The sequence below is a fragment of the Lonchura striata genome, chromosome 19 (genome assembly GCF_046129695.1).
Source record: "Lonchura striata isolate bLonStr1 chromosome 19, bLonStr1.mat, whole genome shotgun sequence".
In the NCBI taxonomy this organism is placed as follows: Eukaryota; Metazoa; Chordata; class Aves; order Passeriformes; family Estrildidae; genus Lonchura; species Lonchura striata.
In genome coordinates this window covers 8187220-8203198 of record NC_134621.1, presented here as the reverse complement: position 1 = coordinate 8203198, position 15979 = coordinate 8187220, and the positions used below count along the sequence as shown (strand labels likewise).

The window sequence follows — 15979 nt, the reverse complement described above, 5'->3', positions numbered from 1 at the left end:
TGTCCTCTGCAATAATGCTTGTGCTGCCCATGGAGCCCAGAAAACAGCCAGGGCACTGCAAATTCATCACCATGATGTTTCTGAAGATGTTCCTCAAAAGAAGGGAAAGGTCTTCTTAGATTTAAGAGCAAAATGTTGCAGGATCACTGTAAGTCATACCTCAGATGACCAAAGCCTCTACTGGCTCTCCCAAGGAGGTGGGAAACTGGGCTACTGTTCATCAGAAAGTTCTGTCTTCCTCCTTCCAGAGAGAAGCTAACATGGAAGGGACATGAAAATCTTTGCCAGACCCTCTTTAGAGCAAAGGATATGGAGAGAAAGTCCAGGTTCCCTCTACATGCTGCAGTCTTGGTGTGGTCTTACACCCTGATGAGGCAGGGACACAGTGTCAGGACTGTGCCAGACATGCTGAAAAGCCTCCACAATCCCTCAAGATGTGGATGAGAGGACGTACTGAGCCCTCGTTAAAATCAGGCCTCTTGGGAAGGAGACATCCTGCTGGTCTCCACCTGCACGTATTGCCCACAGCACCAAGGACCAGTGATCTCCAAAGAGACAGCACAGATGACTGCCAGGGCTCAAGCAAACACAGCAATCCTGGCCCTACTCACATGACCACAGAGGCCTTTGGATCAAGCTAAGAAGAGATGGGCATGAGGAGAGAGAGAGCATTAAGTCAGTATTGCTGCTCTCACCAATTCTTGATGAGAAGTCTATTTTGTTCCTCAGACTGAATTTGGAAAACTCAAATCTTCCCAAACAGAGTCTTGCATATGGTCACAATTTGCTGACTGGATTTTGGAATTACATAATATTGGTATTTATGAGCCAAGTATTTAATCATCAGCTGAAAGAACACTAGGCCCATTGTTGGCCTGCACATTATCCTGGCTCCAGGAGCCCAGGGCAGCCCACCGCACTTCTCTTCACACAATCGATCTAGGACTTCTTTAATGAGTGTGATATTAAAGCTCCAAGCAGATGGGTACAGCAAACAGTATGTGAAGAGAGAAGATAGCAGTGGAGAACAACACATTACTTTAGTCCTTCCTGCCTGCAAAATGGTATTCTGCAGAGAGAAAGAAATTTCCCTTGCAGAAGAGCCAGGCTGAACTGACTGTACCCAGGTGCTGCCATCTCTGTCCTGTGGTATCACCCTGCCAAAACAAACCAAGGCTCAGTGCTAGAGCTCTGCTCAAGGGCTGGGTTTGATACCTCTGTGCAAATGGAAAATTTTTTCCTACTTAGATCTGAACCTGACTTCAACACTGACAGTGTCAACATTTAGGATGTCAAGAGTAGAACAGTGACAAACTTTGATGAAGTACAAAGCCCTGCTTTTGTTTAGCACACATGGCACTCTAAAATTACTCTGGGATAATCTGCAGCTTGCAAAGGAAATTGTCCATCCCCACTGGCAGACCAATTTCTCTGTGCTCCTTGGATATCTGTAGTACTGTGGCTAAGATAATCAATAGCCAGGTCATGTAGTACTTCCCCCATCTCCAATTTCAGGGCTTGTGTGGGGCACAGTACCCTTTTGATAGTTTTATTCAGCCTTACTCAGAAGGTTTTGAAAAACATGGATTTCTGCCGATTACGTATTGGCATCTTTGAGACTGGTCTTGAGCTATTTTTAAACACATGCAGCTCTGTTACAGGCAGTGCATTCAGCTCTCCAGCTTTGATCCTCCAAGACACAGAACATTAAATCAGAAGTTAGCACAAGCTTTTTAAAAGTCTCTGCCAGCTCCAGTTTTATAACCCACTTTACTTACAAATGCAACCTCTCCAATCAATTTTGCTTTCAAGATTCACATTTATTTCCTTCCCTCTGCCCACACTTCTACAAAATGCTAATGTGGGTAGAGACAGCTTTTCCCAAAATGCATATCTCAGCATTAAGTTCATCTGTCACAGATGTTCACATCCTCTGAGGCAACCTGGTAGCACTTTCCCAAATAGTATCAAAGGGGGAAAAAACCTGAATACCAAATACCAACATTCTGATATGGTTTGACCAAGCAGTGGTTTACTCAAGGGATTCAAAGAAAGAGGCAGGAGAGACAAAATAAATTATCCCTACTCAAGGTTTTGCCTGATTCCTATTAAATTTGCCAGGCTTAGGCCTTCCAGCAGTTCCAATAGAAAAGGTAAAACACTTTCAAATTGGAAGGTTACTTGAAAGAACACTGCTTGCAGGACAAGACTAACATAGTGGTTCAAATAACATTGTGACAGTGCTTCAAAAATGTGTGTTGTTCACATTAAAAATAAGGTAGAATTAGCCTGTTCCTAGAAGCCAGCAAGGCATGGCAAAGCAAAGCAGGTGGTGATTCTTGATCTGGAAAATAAAGGATATGCATTTAATTAGTTAATATATTTTGCTCATTACTGAGGTGTTACATCAACTTCAAGTTACTACAAAGTCACAGCTAAACATTTCTGTTGGAAGCAGCAGTGTTTTGTTTTTCCCAAGTCACATGAACTCTGTCTTAGAGCTTACTACTTACTGCAAGCTCTATTACAGTTCACAGGATATTATGTGAAGTAATCCAGCACTGCCAACAGCAACTGCTGTTCAGCAAGAATCCCAGCAAATAATATCTCAGGTATAATGAACTCCTGACTTGTCTCTTCTCTAAAAGTAGCCAAGTTAGTTAAACACCTTGGTTCACTATCTCCTCCTGTGGCCCATGCTGTTCATAGCCAGAATTTTGTCTGTGCATCTCTTTTCATAATGCTGCAAAGCAACCAGAGAGCAGAGATGCACAAGATGTCTCCACTTGTACAGGAAGCACTTCTGCTACTCTGCACTGTCTCAGACACAGCATAAAGAAATCCCATGTGAAACTGCTTTCTGCCATTACTACAAACCACAGTGCAGAAACAGAAATGAATATGATTGCAGCATTGTGTTTTACAACTACATGAGCTGAATTTCATACACACAAAGGAGAAGTAATTTCCAATGAGTTGCCTATCTGATCTTTTTGAGCCTTTTCTGTTTGCAGATCACACTAGGAGTTTTCATCTTCCTTGAATCAATTAATTTCTCAATTTATTTCCCAAGTGCTTTCTGAGGTCTAATCTCATATTTTAAAACTTTCAATTTCATAAATTTAAGTTGCTTTGTTGAGAGCAGGCATATGTATGGATGTTGTTATTAAGGTGAGAAGTCCTATAATTATATTTTTGATATATCTAGAAGTTCACTAAACATTTTGGACATCAGAGGATAACATAGCTTTGCTCAATAGCAGGCCTTTAGCAGGGGATCACAGTGCCTGAGAGAGCAGGCAGAGCTCTTGGTGCTCATAATGATGCTGGAGAAAAGGAAAACCATACATACAGAGAGCCTTGCTTGCAAAGCCTCTGGTTCTGTAAAAGTTCAGCCTTTCCATCCCCACACCCAGCACCATCATTTTTGGCAGCAGGTCAATTCTTGCTAAGCTACTGAAACAGACAAATTAACCTGAGCATAAAGCAGAGAGGGCTAATGATCATCAAGCACAAACATGCACTTAAACATCACCACACCAAGGATTGACAGCTAGGAGGTGAAGGACATCCCTAATTTCTCAGTGATTCTGTATCAATTGTGCTGTTTCTTTCCATTAGGAAGTTCAAAAGAAATTCCAGAAGGCAGAGAAAAGAGAAGGAGCCCTAAAAAAGTTTGGATGTTGGAAATCAATAAAAACTAGAGGAGAAGTGAGAAGAGAGATGTCACTTGTAAGTAGTTTAATGTTTTGGCATTTGCATTGCCTATTGATTAGAAAGTGCAAAAAATGCAGACAAGGATAGAGAGACTGATGACAGGAAAATCAATGGCTTCTTTATAGGAGTCATTCAATAGTAGTGAAGGAAATTTGCAGCTTTGCAGAAACCACATCACCTGGGTGTGAGCTGGCACCGTCTCCTATTCCCAAAGGAGGAGAATGTCCAAGCATTTCAGCTCCCACCTACCTCTCATTAGTTTGTGCTGCTCCCAAGCCCTGTGGAGCAAGAAGAAAGCCCAGTTCTATTCCTGAGCCTGTAGCCAATGTGTTGGCTGGCCCTAGGCCATCATTTCTGTAAAAGAAATTCGATGATGCCCCTTCCTGCTACCTAAATGTTGTGCAGCCCAATTAGTGAACGCTTGCACAGTACTTTGAATATCCCCAACTGTGGAACAAGCAGCTGTTACTATAAATACTCTGTTGAGCACTGAGGACCACACTGTTTGGTGTGTGAGCTGAGGAAAACCTCACACTGTGAAATCTGTTTAAGAACTGCGGCATTTATTTTCCTGTGTATCTAGACATGGGCAAGGGGCTTACAAGACTGCCTGGTTAGATACAGCAGGTTTATGTCATTCCAGCAAAGTAACTTCACCCTGACATTGCTCACAGCCTGATGGAGGTCATGATCCTTGACAGCTGGGCCACGTTATCATACTTTTCTGTTTAATGTGAAAACAGGACATACGCAAAAATCTTTCTAAACCACAAACACATGCATGAGTGACCACGACAAATGAAGGGATCAAATCCCCACATTTCTGCAGAACACAGAGATGCAAATTACTGTACTCTGCAAAAAGGACACATCCAGCTTTCCACAGAAACCTCAGAGATGCCACCAACTTCCATTCCTCTATGTCACCCAGGCTTATATTAATATTGCACTAAATCTGCTGGGGTTCAGGTGTTCAATGACAGAATAAGAACAAGGCAAAGCCTATGAATGGCCAGTGTCCAAGATATCTTGCAAACAACATTTCTAAGCTATACTGGACACCTGACAACACATGTCTACAATTGTGTTGACTCAACAAACTGCCTTGACAAGAAACAGAGCGATCCCCTTCACTAATTGACTCATTAGTAGAGATAGAGAGGCATCCAAATAATGAGTCATGTACTCTGAGACACCTCACCTGGGATAAAATGAACATGACCTAGAAACACTTTATCCCTGTTGCTGTTGATGCCTACAGCAGTGCAATACCACTCCACCTAGCATGTCAACATGTTATCTATATATTTTTGTCTGGAAGTGGTGAAATCTCTAGATAAAACAGGAGACACTCAGACTGACAGACCTCTGCTTGCAAACAAATAGCTCATTATAGCAGCTACAACTGATACTGAGATCAAAAACTTCCAAAGTAGCAGCAGCCATTGCTTCATTATATTACTACAGTTCCTACAGCTCCTTCCCATGCAAATTTGTTTCCCTGGAAAACTCAGAAGTAATTTGACTCTTGTTGAAGCATTCAGTCACCACTGAATACTTCAGCAAGTCCATGCAGAATGTGATGCAGCAAACACTGGTGCTAATAAAGGGAGGGAAAGAGAGAGAGACACTGTCCCTCAACAGCCCATGTTTTAAGCAGAGCCAAGGACTGTCAGGCCCTGCCAGCCAGAGCACTCACCAGGTTGACGAAGTCCTGGTAGCAGATCCTCCCCTCAGAGTTGCTGTCTGCCAGGGCTAGCAGGACCTCCAGCTTGTGGGGGTCCAGCTCCGAGCCATGCCTCTGGAGAAGGGAGCGGAACTTCTCAGTGCTGATGTAGCCAGTGCTGTCAGGATCAAACTGGGAGAGGAGGGGAGAGTGCCACAATTAACAACACCATGTTACACACAACTCTGTCCTCCTAGGCATTCATCATCCACTGCAGACCCACAGGGACCCAGGGGCTGCTCTAGGCTTTGCTGACACTGCCCTGCAATCACCCAGGGACTGGAAAGCACCCTGCTGCAGAGTGGGGTGAGTCCAGGCACCATCATCCACACCACCATTCCATCTCTACCCAAGCTTCAGCTACATTAGCTCCCTTCACCTTCCTGCCCTCTGCATCATCATTTCTCATCTATTTTTTATGTCTCTTTCTATCTAGAACATCAAGCAAACCAGAGATGCAGTTTGTGAGATAAATGCACTGGAAACAGTTTTACTCCCCTATTTCCTAACACAATTGCACCACAGGAATATGCCAGCCCTCCTCAAGCCCTTTCCGTGCTCAGTGTTTCTGACAGTCACCTTTCCAGATCATCTCTACAGATTGCCTTCACTATGGTAAGTGCTTTCACTGCTGAAGAGCTATTTTAAGACACTTGGGAAAGAAAATCTTTGGACAGGGAGCAAAGCAGATGAACACCATGTCAAACTAAAAGTGATAAAGCAGCCACATGCCATTTGGAGAACGTAAACTAGAGCCATTAGAAGGAAAGTCCCAGGTAAGACCTGGAGTGAATCCCACTTTGACCAAAAACATCACTGTTTTCCCTGAGCCTAAGTGGCTAATCTAGAAATGCCACATGAAAAGAGGCACCTTTACAAGGCTGTCCAAACTAATGACTGTTCCAGTGGCCTCCAGGGCACTCTGTGAGGGGCTGCCAGCTCACAGGGCACAGCCTCAGCCCTGACAAAGCCAGTGCTGGCACCACGCCGAGCACCTTTCTGATGTGCTTGGAAAACTAGTGGCTGCAAGCTGCCAGACCAGTCTACACTAGCCCTGGTGCAGTCTGATCTCTACCAGTTCCCTGTTGCTGGGAGATTTTGCCTTTGATTTCCCAAACTTGGCTGTGAAGACCCTGTTGCTTGCTGGCCTCCTTTTGTAGATAATGATATCAAGCTTGTTGGCTGGATTGAATGGCTGTCAGGGGGCAGGGTGGTCAGGAGGGAGTCTTTTCATGGAAACATTTGGGACATAATAGGACCTTGGCAGAGCCAAAAAGGTCCTATCAATCCTCACTCTTTCCTAATGGAGAACAAAAGTTGAACAGGCGCCGGGCCTTCGAGCAAACACAGCGGGGTGAAGTGCCTTGGCAAGGGAGGGGGTGGGAAGGAGGATGTAGCAGAGGATGCAGCCTGCCAGCAGCAGGGCTGGCACGGCTCTGCAGTGAGCAGAACTGCTATAAAACAGACCAGCCTCAGGCAAGGGCTCTTGTTTAGAGGCTGTGGTGCCCATGTGTGAGGATCTGGCTCCATCTCCTTCTGGCCTGAACACCTTTGTCCCACTGCTCTGCTGTCCCCAGCTGCTTGGCTGAGGAGGAGCTGTCTAACCTGAGGAGGGGAGGTCACAGGTCCTTGCTGGAGTAGGGCTATATACCTTTGGTCAAAGCAGCAGCCCCTCTGTGAAGAAGGATAACAAGATAAACCAAGTGACCTGTGCACAGTCAGAGCTGGGCACTCTCTCCTGTTCTCTGCCAAAGGTTGTCCTGCCCTTGTGAGGTGGCCTGGATGTACCTCCCTGACAGATGGCACCCAGAGCCAAAGGTGGATCTCATCAGCTGTTTACTGTTAAACAAAGGCTTAATATTAATCCCTGGAGAAGTTTAGCTCCCCTACTCTGGCCCATTCTGATGCTTTTAGTTAACAGATCAAACCCTAAAACCAACCCCAAAATTCAGGGTTTCTGCACTCGGGCTCAGTTCTGATGAGTTTTGGCTCCTGCTGTGACTCTCAGGCCAGCCTGTTTGTGGTGCTCAATCCCAGACACACATACCCAGGAAATAAAGTATTATTAGCACAATACCTGGGATGACCTTTCTCAAGGGGAATTTGTAGGAGCTGTGAGATGAGTCATTCAGTGAATGGATCTAAGACCTGCAACCCCATAGATACTGCTCTGTTCATTCCTGTTTCTCTAAAACATTTGAGAACCAACATCTTACTTAACTGCATGACTTTAACTGTGTCTTGATATTTAAAATGCCAGAACCTAGCTTGTCTAGGATAAAACCATTTGCTCCTTGAAGGCTTAAGTATCTCTCTACTTTGAGGGCCAAGGTCAGCACCCAAAATGTGGGACTCTCCCCATGCTGTGTGGTCACTGACTTTGTAGGAAGACCAAGGGCTGCAGCCCCAGGAGACATGGCTATTCCTTCAAATGGCAGATGAGATACAGAGCTGAAGCACGCAGGCCTCCAGAGAACAAAAGAGCTGCTGAGATCACAAACCACTTTTCTCAGATTTTGTTCTGCTTTCAAGCCTTCCAAAAAGAAGCATTTTGTAACCAAGAACAGAAATTACACAACGGCTGCACCACAAGGACACACTAATGACTTCAGACTCACTACTGCTGGAGCTGATACATCCTGTCACTCAGGATGTTGCTGTTACTGGCTGCTGGCTTCCAAAGGCACAGCTGAAGCTGTAGCTGTCTGGTGGCTACAAGTGAATCTGCTGCTTTCTCACACCAATAGGCAACATCATTTCTCCTTCAGCTCACTGAAGTCTTGCTGCTTGCTTCACAAAAATCAAAGCAGTGGCAGAAGGTAGCTGCTGTTTTCTGTAGTGTAATTTGGCTATTGAGTCTCTTCTCCTCTTCCATGTTATTATATATAATTATTTTTTGGCATCATGTTAATGATAATAATTAGAAGTAACTTTGAAGTATAACTGTGGATCTGAACAATGTGAGAGTACGAGATGAACGATGAACAGCTGACATCTGAACTCAAATACCTCAGAGCAGGGCCAGAGCACAGGTTCCGCAACCTGGAGCAGAATGTTTTCTGCCAACCCCAGTTGTAACAAAGTCCTCTTATTTCTGTTTAAACAATTTTAATTGTACAACATTTCTCTATAAAAAGCATATAAAAATGTCATCTGTCACCACTCAAAATCCACACCAATACTTAAAACTTCTTCAAGCCCTGTTTCTGATATCACAGCTACCCACAAAAATCAAGGGGTTGAGCAGGCCCTGCATATCCTGTGTTCCTACACATGCCAAATCACAGAGTCACAGAATGTGTAAGCTAGAATGCACCCATTAGAATCATCAAGTCCTCCATGCTCCATCCAGCTCCTGGCCCTATGCAGGACAGCCCAAGAATCCCATCATATGCCCAGGAGTGTTGTCCAAACATTTCTTGAGCTCAGACAGGCTAGGTGCTGTGACCACAGCCCTGGGGAGCCTGTTCCAGTGTACAATCACCCTTAGATATTCAACCTAAACCTCTTCCCAACCCAGCTCTAGCTGTTTCCTTGAGTCCTGTCACTGGTCGTAAGAGCAAAGAGATCAGAACCTGTCCCTCATGAGGATGTTGAAGAACACAGCGAGGTCTCCTCAGTCTCCTCCAGGCCAAACAAACCAAGTGACCTCAGCCACTCCTCACAAAGTTTTCCCTCAGGACCTTGCATTATCCTCGTGGCCTCCTTTGGACACTCTCTGACAGCTTCATATCTTTTCCATAATATGACTACATATGCCATAATATGCTACAAACAGCACTCCAAGTGACGCTGCACCAGTGCAAAAAACATGTGACAGCAGACTCAAAACACTCAACCCCATCAATTATAAGAGAGGCAACTGACCTTTGCTAGCCGCTTCATGCATTTATCCATGATCGTCCCACAAGCCCAGCCGAGCACCAGGGTCTCAGGCGAGGACAGGCAGTGCCCGAGGCAGCAGCAGGGCCGTGCCGAGCCCGCTCCAGCCCCACGGGGAGCCGAGCTCCACAGCGCACAGGCACCGCGGAGCCTTCCCTGCTGCCCGGCCACCAGCCCGGCACGGAGCGAGCAGCGATGGGGAAGCCGCTTGCCCCGCCTCGTCCCCACGGACAATAAGACACTAACGGCGATTTCATGCAAGGTTTCATCCGCATTTCAATGACAATCACCCTTAACTCCCTTGATCCTCAACGAGGCTCTTAAGCAAAAATGTAAATATGTTAATGACCGTAGCAGCCATCTGACCCAGGATCTTAATTCCCTGGCCCAAACCAATCTGTTTTTCTCCTGTTTCTTCCTTAAATTATTAGAGGAGACACACCACAAAAGGTCCCACAGCAAAACTACAAGACAAAAGTAAAGTGAGGGGACTTCACAAAATGTGATGAAAATAGGAAATTCAGTTGAGGAAAGAAAACGAAATCTCAAATTTTTCCTCTTCTTTAATTAAAGACACATCAGCCACGGTTGAGTGAGCAAGTAGGGTGGAGGCTGGTGCTGCAGACAGACAATGAGTATCTTGGGAAAACGCAGACATTTCAGAGTGCAGCCAGCTGCTCCTCTGCCCATGGCAAACAGCCCTCGGGAACATGGGGGCAGCTGGAGAGTCAACAGCTGAACTGGGCACAGCAGCAGGATCCTTGGCTGGCTTTAGGATTTCAGGAACAGAGTTTGCTACTACCCATAGACTTCTCATTGAAGGGCTTTGTCTCGATATCACTGAAGCCACAGTTGTCTTCCCAGTGGACAAGGCTCCAAGCAACAATCTAATTTGGAAATTGGCCTTGCGTTGAACCAGTTCCTTAAAATCTGAATAATTCTAAGGTCTGGTGGTGTCTTTCCTTTTCAGAGAGACTGGCCGGGCAGTGTCAGGCCTCCTGTCACTGACCCCAGCTGTGCTCCAGGCTAGGAGATTCTGCAAAGAAATTGCCCTGAGCTTTAGCTTCTCCTCCCTATTATAGAGAAATGACAACTCCTGATTAATTTCCCACCAGAAATGAGCTCTCAATAGTTGGCCTGTTTCTTATTTACATGTAGGCCCTTTTCCACTAGAAAGGGGGTGTCAATTGCATGCAACATCTTTTCATCTCCAAGGATTTCAGACACCATTCTGAGCTTTGCTGGATGGAATTCAGATGTTAGGTGGCGCAGTCTCTGCAATCTAGGGATGCTTAATGATCCTGTTCTCTCTTCCAAAGGTGAGAAGTGCATGTGAGAAATCCTGATCCAATAGAGAGTAAGGCCAGTCAGAGCTAAATGCATTTCCCTCCACCCTGAAATCCAGCTTCCCACCATTTAAAGTCACCTCATCTGAGTTGCCTGAGCACACATAGTAAAACATTAGTGCTGGCTCCAGTGATGCACACTCACCTCCCCTGTAAATAATGAATTTACTCAGCACTGCCCAGACAATATAAAGTGATTAAGGGCTGTCCAGCAGTACTTTTAGGGCATGTTAGATTGCTTTGACCTGAGGTGAACCCGAGGGCTAGAAACATCACACAGCTCTCGAAAGCCAGATTGCTTTTAAGCACAGAGGATAGTCCCTTACCAAGCAGTGTTCCCAGACACACCTGCTCCTCAGGAAAGATGCAGTGAGAGCACAGAGCTGCCCAGCTCAGCTCTCACCTCAGCCAGGAGGCATTCCAGAGAAGAGGGCCTGTCACCTGGATTTGGGTGTCTCTGCATGAAGCACAATGCAATGTGGAGATAGAGGGGGCTGGTATAAGATTCTCTTTTCCCTGAAGACCAGAACAGCCTGAAAGACCTGGTTCGTGAACTAGTTGGCTAATCTATAGAGGCATTTCTGTTCTAATTTATTTCTCCTACTGTCTTAGGCATAAAGACAAGGAAGGGACCTACATTACTACCATCTGTTGTTACCTTCTGCAGAAGCGCTTCATCTAAACAGTGGAAGCACAGATTCAAAAAGAGTGAGAGAATCAAAAGATTCATGAGTGTGCCACTCTTCAGTTCCGAGGCAGACTGGAAAGAGGACTTGGAGCCAGATTTGATTTTTGGTATTGCCAAGATTGCTGGAGTGAGCCCACAGACTTGTGTGGTGTTGTGACCTCCCCATCTACAGGGCTCAGGCACCACCCCTGTGTTTGTGTGATCCAGCACAGTGAGGGCTGTGCAGAGCTCAGAGTGTGGCCAGATGATGCCTGCAATGGCAAAGGGCAATTGCCAGGCCACCAGGCCAAGCACCACAGGGACACTGTGAACAGAGATTTCCTTCTGCAGGGGTTTCAGGTGCAGGAAACGATCAAACTTTCCAAAGCCAGGGACAGCTGGACATCACTCTGAACTTTCTGACTCTACAGAGGTCACACCCTTGATCTGTAACCACCACAGGCCAAGTACATCCTACACATGGAGACCCCAGTAATTTTTGACCTACAGCTTGCAAGGGGAAGGCTATCATGCTCAGACAGGTACCCAAATTCATGTTTCTGTCTCCATGCTCATTTTTAACACAACTCTCTTCCTTATCCACCCTCTGCCTGTGTGTTTCTTACTGCAAATCCTTGCCAAGACACTAAGAGAGGACAGAGCTGAGAAGCAACTCACAGCACCCACTGAGTGGCCTTTCAGTCCTCAGCCACCTCAACATCCCACCACTCTGAGTGATTCCTCTGCCTCTCTCCAAATCAGCCTCCTGGCAGAATACTCCCAGAAACAAGCCTCTAGTCTCAGCTGGGGAATTACAGACAGTGTTCAAGCCACCCAGAACTAAATTATTCAAAATACACTACTGTGCTGGCTTTGAAACCAGAGCCGCTCCTCAGAAAGAAGCCAGGGTAAATAAAAGCTCCATTACCAGCATCACTGACAGGGAAGGAGATGCAGCACTGAAAGTGAGGGAGATAATGACATGATTAACGAGACAGCATGGGTGGCAGGAGATGCCCTCCATTACGCCACAAGGCCTAATGCAAAGTGACGTGTTTATAGACTGAGCCTTCTCCAGCTCTGCTTCTTCCTGTTTTATTATTTATTGCAGTGCATTAAGACTACTGGAAATAAGCTGAGGCACTCTAAAAAGTCGCAGGTGGAATTTTTTAGGTGAAAATATTATTTTCAATCTTGATCCAGCACTGGCCATGCTGTACATTCCTACATGGGCAGTAACAGGCTGGGCAGGCTGCGACCCAGAGGTGAGTCATGTATCCAACAGCACCAGCCCAAGCTCTGGTGCTATCTCTCATTCCCAACACTGTGGACAAGATGAAGCCACAAGGGACCACCTAGGGATTGGTGTAATCAAACTCACATGAACAGTTAAAATATTTTCTTAAATCCTGAGGCAAAGGGTTTATAACTTTGCAGAACTGCTTGTCAGCACTGGCCCCAACATTCTTAATGTATGAATTCTTGCTCTCCCTTTTGAATTCCTCCAGTTTTTAGGCCTCCACAATCTCCTGAAGCAATGAGTTCTGCAGTCTAGATAAAATAAACTCCACTTTTCATTTGGATGGTGTAAGGCATTAAATATCAAAAGCTGAAAACAGCAATATCCATAGTATCATAAGACATGTGATATTCTCATTCACCACCACATAATTATTGTTTAGGTGGTTTTAGACATATCTGACTGGAAAATCTCAAAATTCTCTATTAATATTAATTACATCTCTCAGGGCTTCTACATCATGAGGGGACATAATACATAAGTTACTTCATTCAGATCCAAAATGCAACGCACTCTGTGCGAGATGCTGCACTGATTTGCATTATATAACTCACCAGAAGACATAAGCATGCACAGTCAATCTCACATCTGGGAAACAGACTCTAATCACTACTGCTACAAAGAAAATAATAATAAGACCCAAAGCAAACCAGAAACTGACACACAACAGTGAGAAGAGCTGTTCAGGGGGGCTGTATTTCACACCAAGTTCCTGCAGTCAGATCCCTGCTTACCCCTGGGTCAACTAATCATACATAAGATTTCTGTAAAACTCACTGCTATGGATATGGATAATGTCTCCTGTCATAGCTGCATCTATGCTAGTACAGATGAGTCTTCTCATTCAAAATAGGTTTTGGGTCTGATGGTATCTGGAAAAAGTTGCATAGTGTGAAAGAGTCAGAGGAGTAGAAATGTTTCTGTTTTGTATGTGGACAAAAGTCCAATGAATTATCTCTATCACATGATGATGATGATGATGATGCACTTTTTGTCCCAGCAGTAATTCTGGAGAATGTTACACAGCAGCTGCTAAAGTTAGTTTTGAATCAGCAGGTCAAGGTAACTTTCATCCAAAAGGTTTTAAAAAGTCATTACAAATACTGATTTTCTGCAAGTCTGGGAACACTGGAAGAACATCAAGATCTGCTTGCTCCCTTTCTTCCAGTTTTGACTCAGCAGTACAGCCCTTTCAACCATGGCTCTAAAACTCCTATGCAATCACAGTGACAGGCACACACCCTGCTCCCTAAACTGCCTGGCAAGAATTTAATGGGTACAGCAGGTCTTGATGGTCTAACAGCAACCCACAGCAAAAGAACAAATGACTGATATTGAGTAACACACACTTGAAGGAGGACTGGCCTAATATCAGTCAGAATAGGCCATAGAAAACAGATTATGTCCAGTTGATATTATCTGGATGAAAGCAGAAACTGGGCACAGATCATAAGCCAAGGTTGCTGGTATGACTGATTTCTGCAGGGCATCTGACATCATCAGAAAACCCTGAGTCTGAGGATTTACTGTGACACAAACTCAGGCTGCCACACATTCAACATCCTGAAATCTGGCTATTTGACAGGTTTCAAAAATAAATCTAAGCCAGAAATCCACCATCACATGGCAATGCAACTAATGGAGTCCCATGAGAATTCATTCTTCCTCCTACAGAATTCTCATCAGTGACTTCAGAGCAAACTAAGGAAAAGTCTGTATGATGCTCACAGGTGAGTTAAAGCAGCAACTTACTAAGTGTGAGCATGGTCTTTTGGTAAATCTAGTACTTGCAAACAATATATATTACACTAAAAATAAACAGAAAGCCATCTGGACAGGAGCCAAGAATGCCAGCCGTGTACAGGGTGGGGAAAGCCAATTTCTGCAGCAGCCACTCCTGGCAGGGGAAAAAAACCCTCGTTTTTTATAGTGAGTGCTCTCAAGGTAACACTGCCTGCAAAAAAGGAAACGTGACCTGCAGGTTTGTAAATGAGGTGACATTTACCTGTTTGGCACTTTTTACTGGTACAGTCTGACTGGCTGCACTGACAGGCTCAATTCATTACCTTATGACAGGGAAGGTTAAGCAATGACTTGATCACTGTCCAGAGGAAGAAAAATTTGGCAGTACAGGAGTCTCACCGAGACAAAGGTATAATCACATGTAGGGGCTAGAAGTCAAACTGGACTGCCTTAGATTACAGTAAATTGATTATTTTTACTATTAACAAAAGAAATGTCTCACTAACTTCACCAGAAGTATTACAATTAAATTGCAAGTTCTCCTAGGAGAGGAGGTATGGTTGAGGTCAAGCAGAAAATCACTCAGAAAACTTTCTTGCCTACTTTAGGAGAGACTAGATGATCCCAATAGTTCTCTTCTGACCTGACAGCAAGCTATTAGAGCTGAGAAAAGCTCAAGCTAAACAGATGTATTTAAAGCTCCAGCTAACAAGTGCCATAGCACACATGTAGCCAAAATGACCCACCTGTACTGGAATTCAAACCATACTTCTGGTTAGAGCAACAACCATGGAGCAAAACTCCTGCTAAACATACTGGGAAAGGTATTTAACTCCCATTGGTCTTACAACTGGCTTTGCTCAGTCATGGGGACTAGAAGCTACCAAGGAAACTCTACTTTTCAAGCCAAACTGGAGCAGAAATTTAAGTCAGCCTTGTGAAGAGGAGACAGAGGTATCACATGATTCCTTGCAATGTCTTGTAGGCACTGGCATTACACTACAACAACACAACCATCTCAAAGGTACTGCAGACAGGCTGGTTTCACATGCAGCCTGGAGCTGGGAGCATTAATTATTATCTAACTTCTACTATTTGAATGCTTCAGAGCAAGAAATCCTGACTTGCATCTTTCCAGAGTGATCACAGGAGTTACGGCTGCAGGAAGGAACCAGGCTGCTGGAAGCTGTGGTGGTTTGAATTGCTTCTTAGGTGATCTATCCAAATTATTCCTGGATGACACCCAGACCGCAGGTTCCCTGCATTGAACTGCAATAGTGATTTCTGCAGTGTTTGCAATTTACCAGTGTCTGCTATGTCAAATATGCTTTGGTTTAAGGGTAGAAGAGATTTGTCCAAGTGCCAAAGTTGCAAAACCACAAATCAGAAAAATCAAGCTGCATTTTGGGTTCCTATATGCTCTTACTGGATACAAGGAACAGTTTCCAGACTTATCTCTGCCACAAGTTTTCAAACAGAAAGAAAATGTGTCTGACCTTTTAAAGCAAATCATGACTAAATAAACTCCACAACAAGAATACAACTAACTTCATAGGAAGAAGTGCTGTTCGTGCAGGGTTGCCAGTCCAAGCCTTGCT

At 44.7% G+C, this 15979-nt stretch overlaps 1 protein-coding gene across 4 annotated transcripts in view; it reads right to left on the bottom strand.

The window, feature by feature from the left end:
* RHBDL3 (rhomboid like 3) overlaps positions 1 to 15979 on the bottom strand; it is a 60928-nt gene that overhangs the window by 18764 nt on the left and 26185 nt on the right. For all 4 annotated transcript variants that reach the window (XR_004149016.2, XM_077787381.1, XM_031506362.2 and 1 more), the window contains one exon: positions 5417 to 5575. Coding sequence is in view for 3 of the 4 variants with exons in the window: in XM_077787381.1 (XP_077643507.1) it covers positions 5417 to 5575 (159 nt within the window). In the remaining variant the exon portion in view is untranslated. The remainder of the gene's footprint in view (positions 1 to 5416; positions 5576 to 15979) is intronic.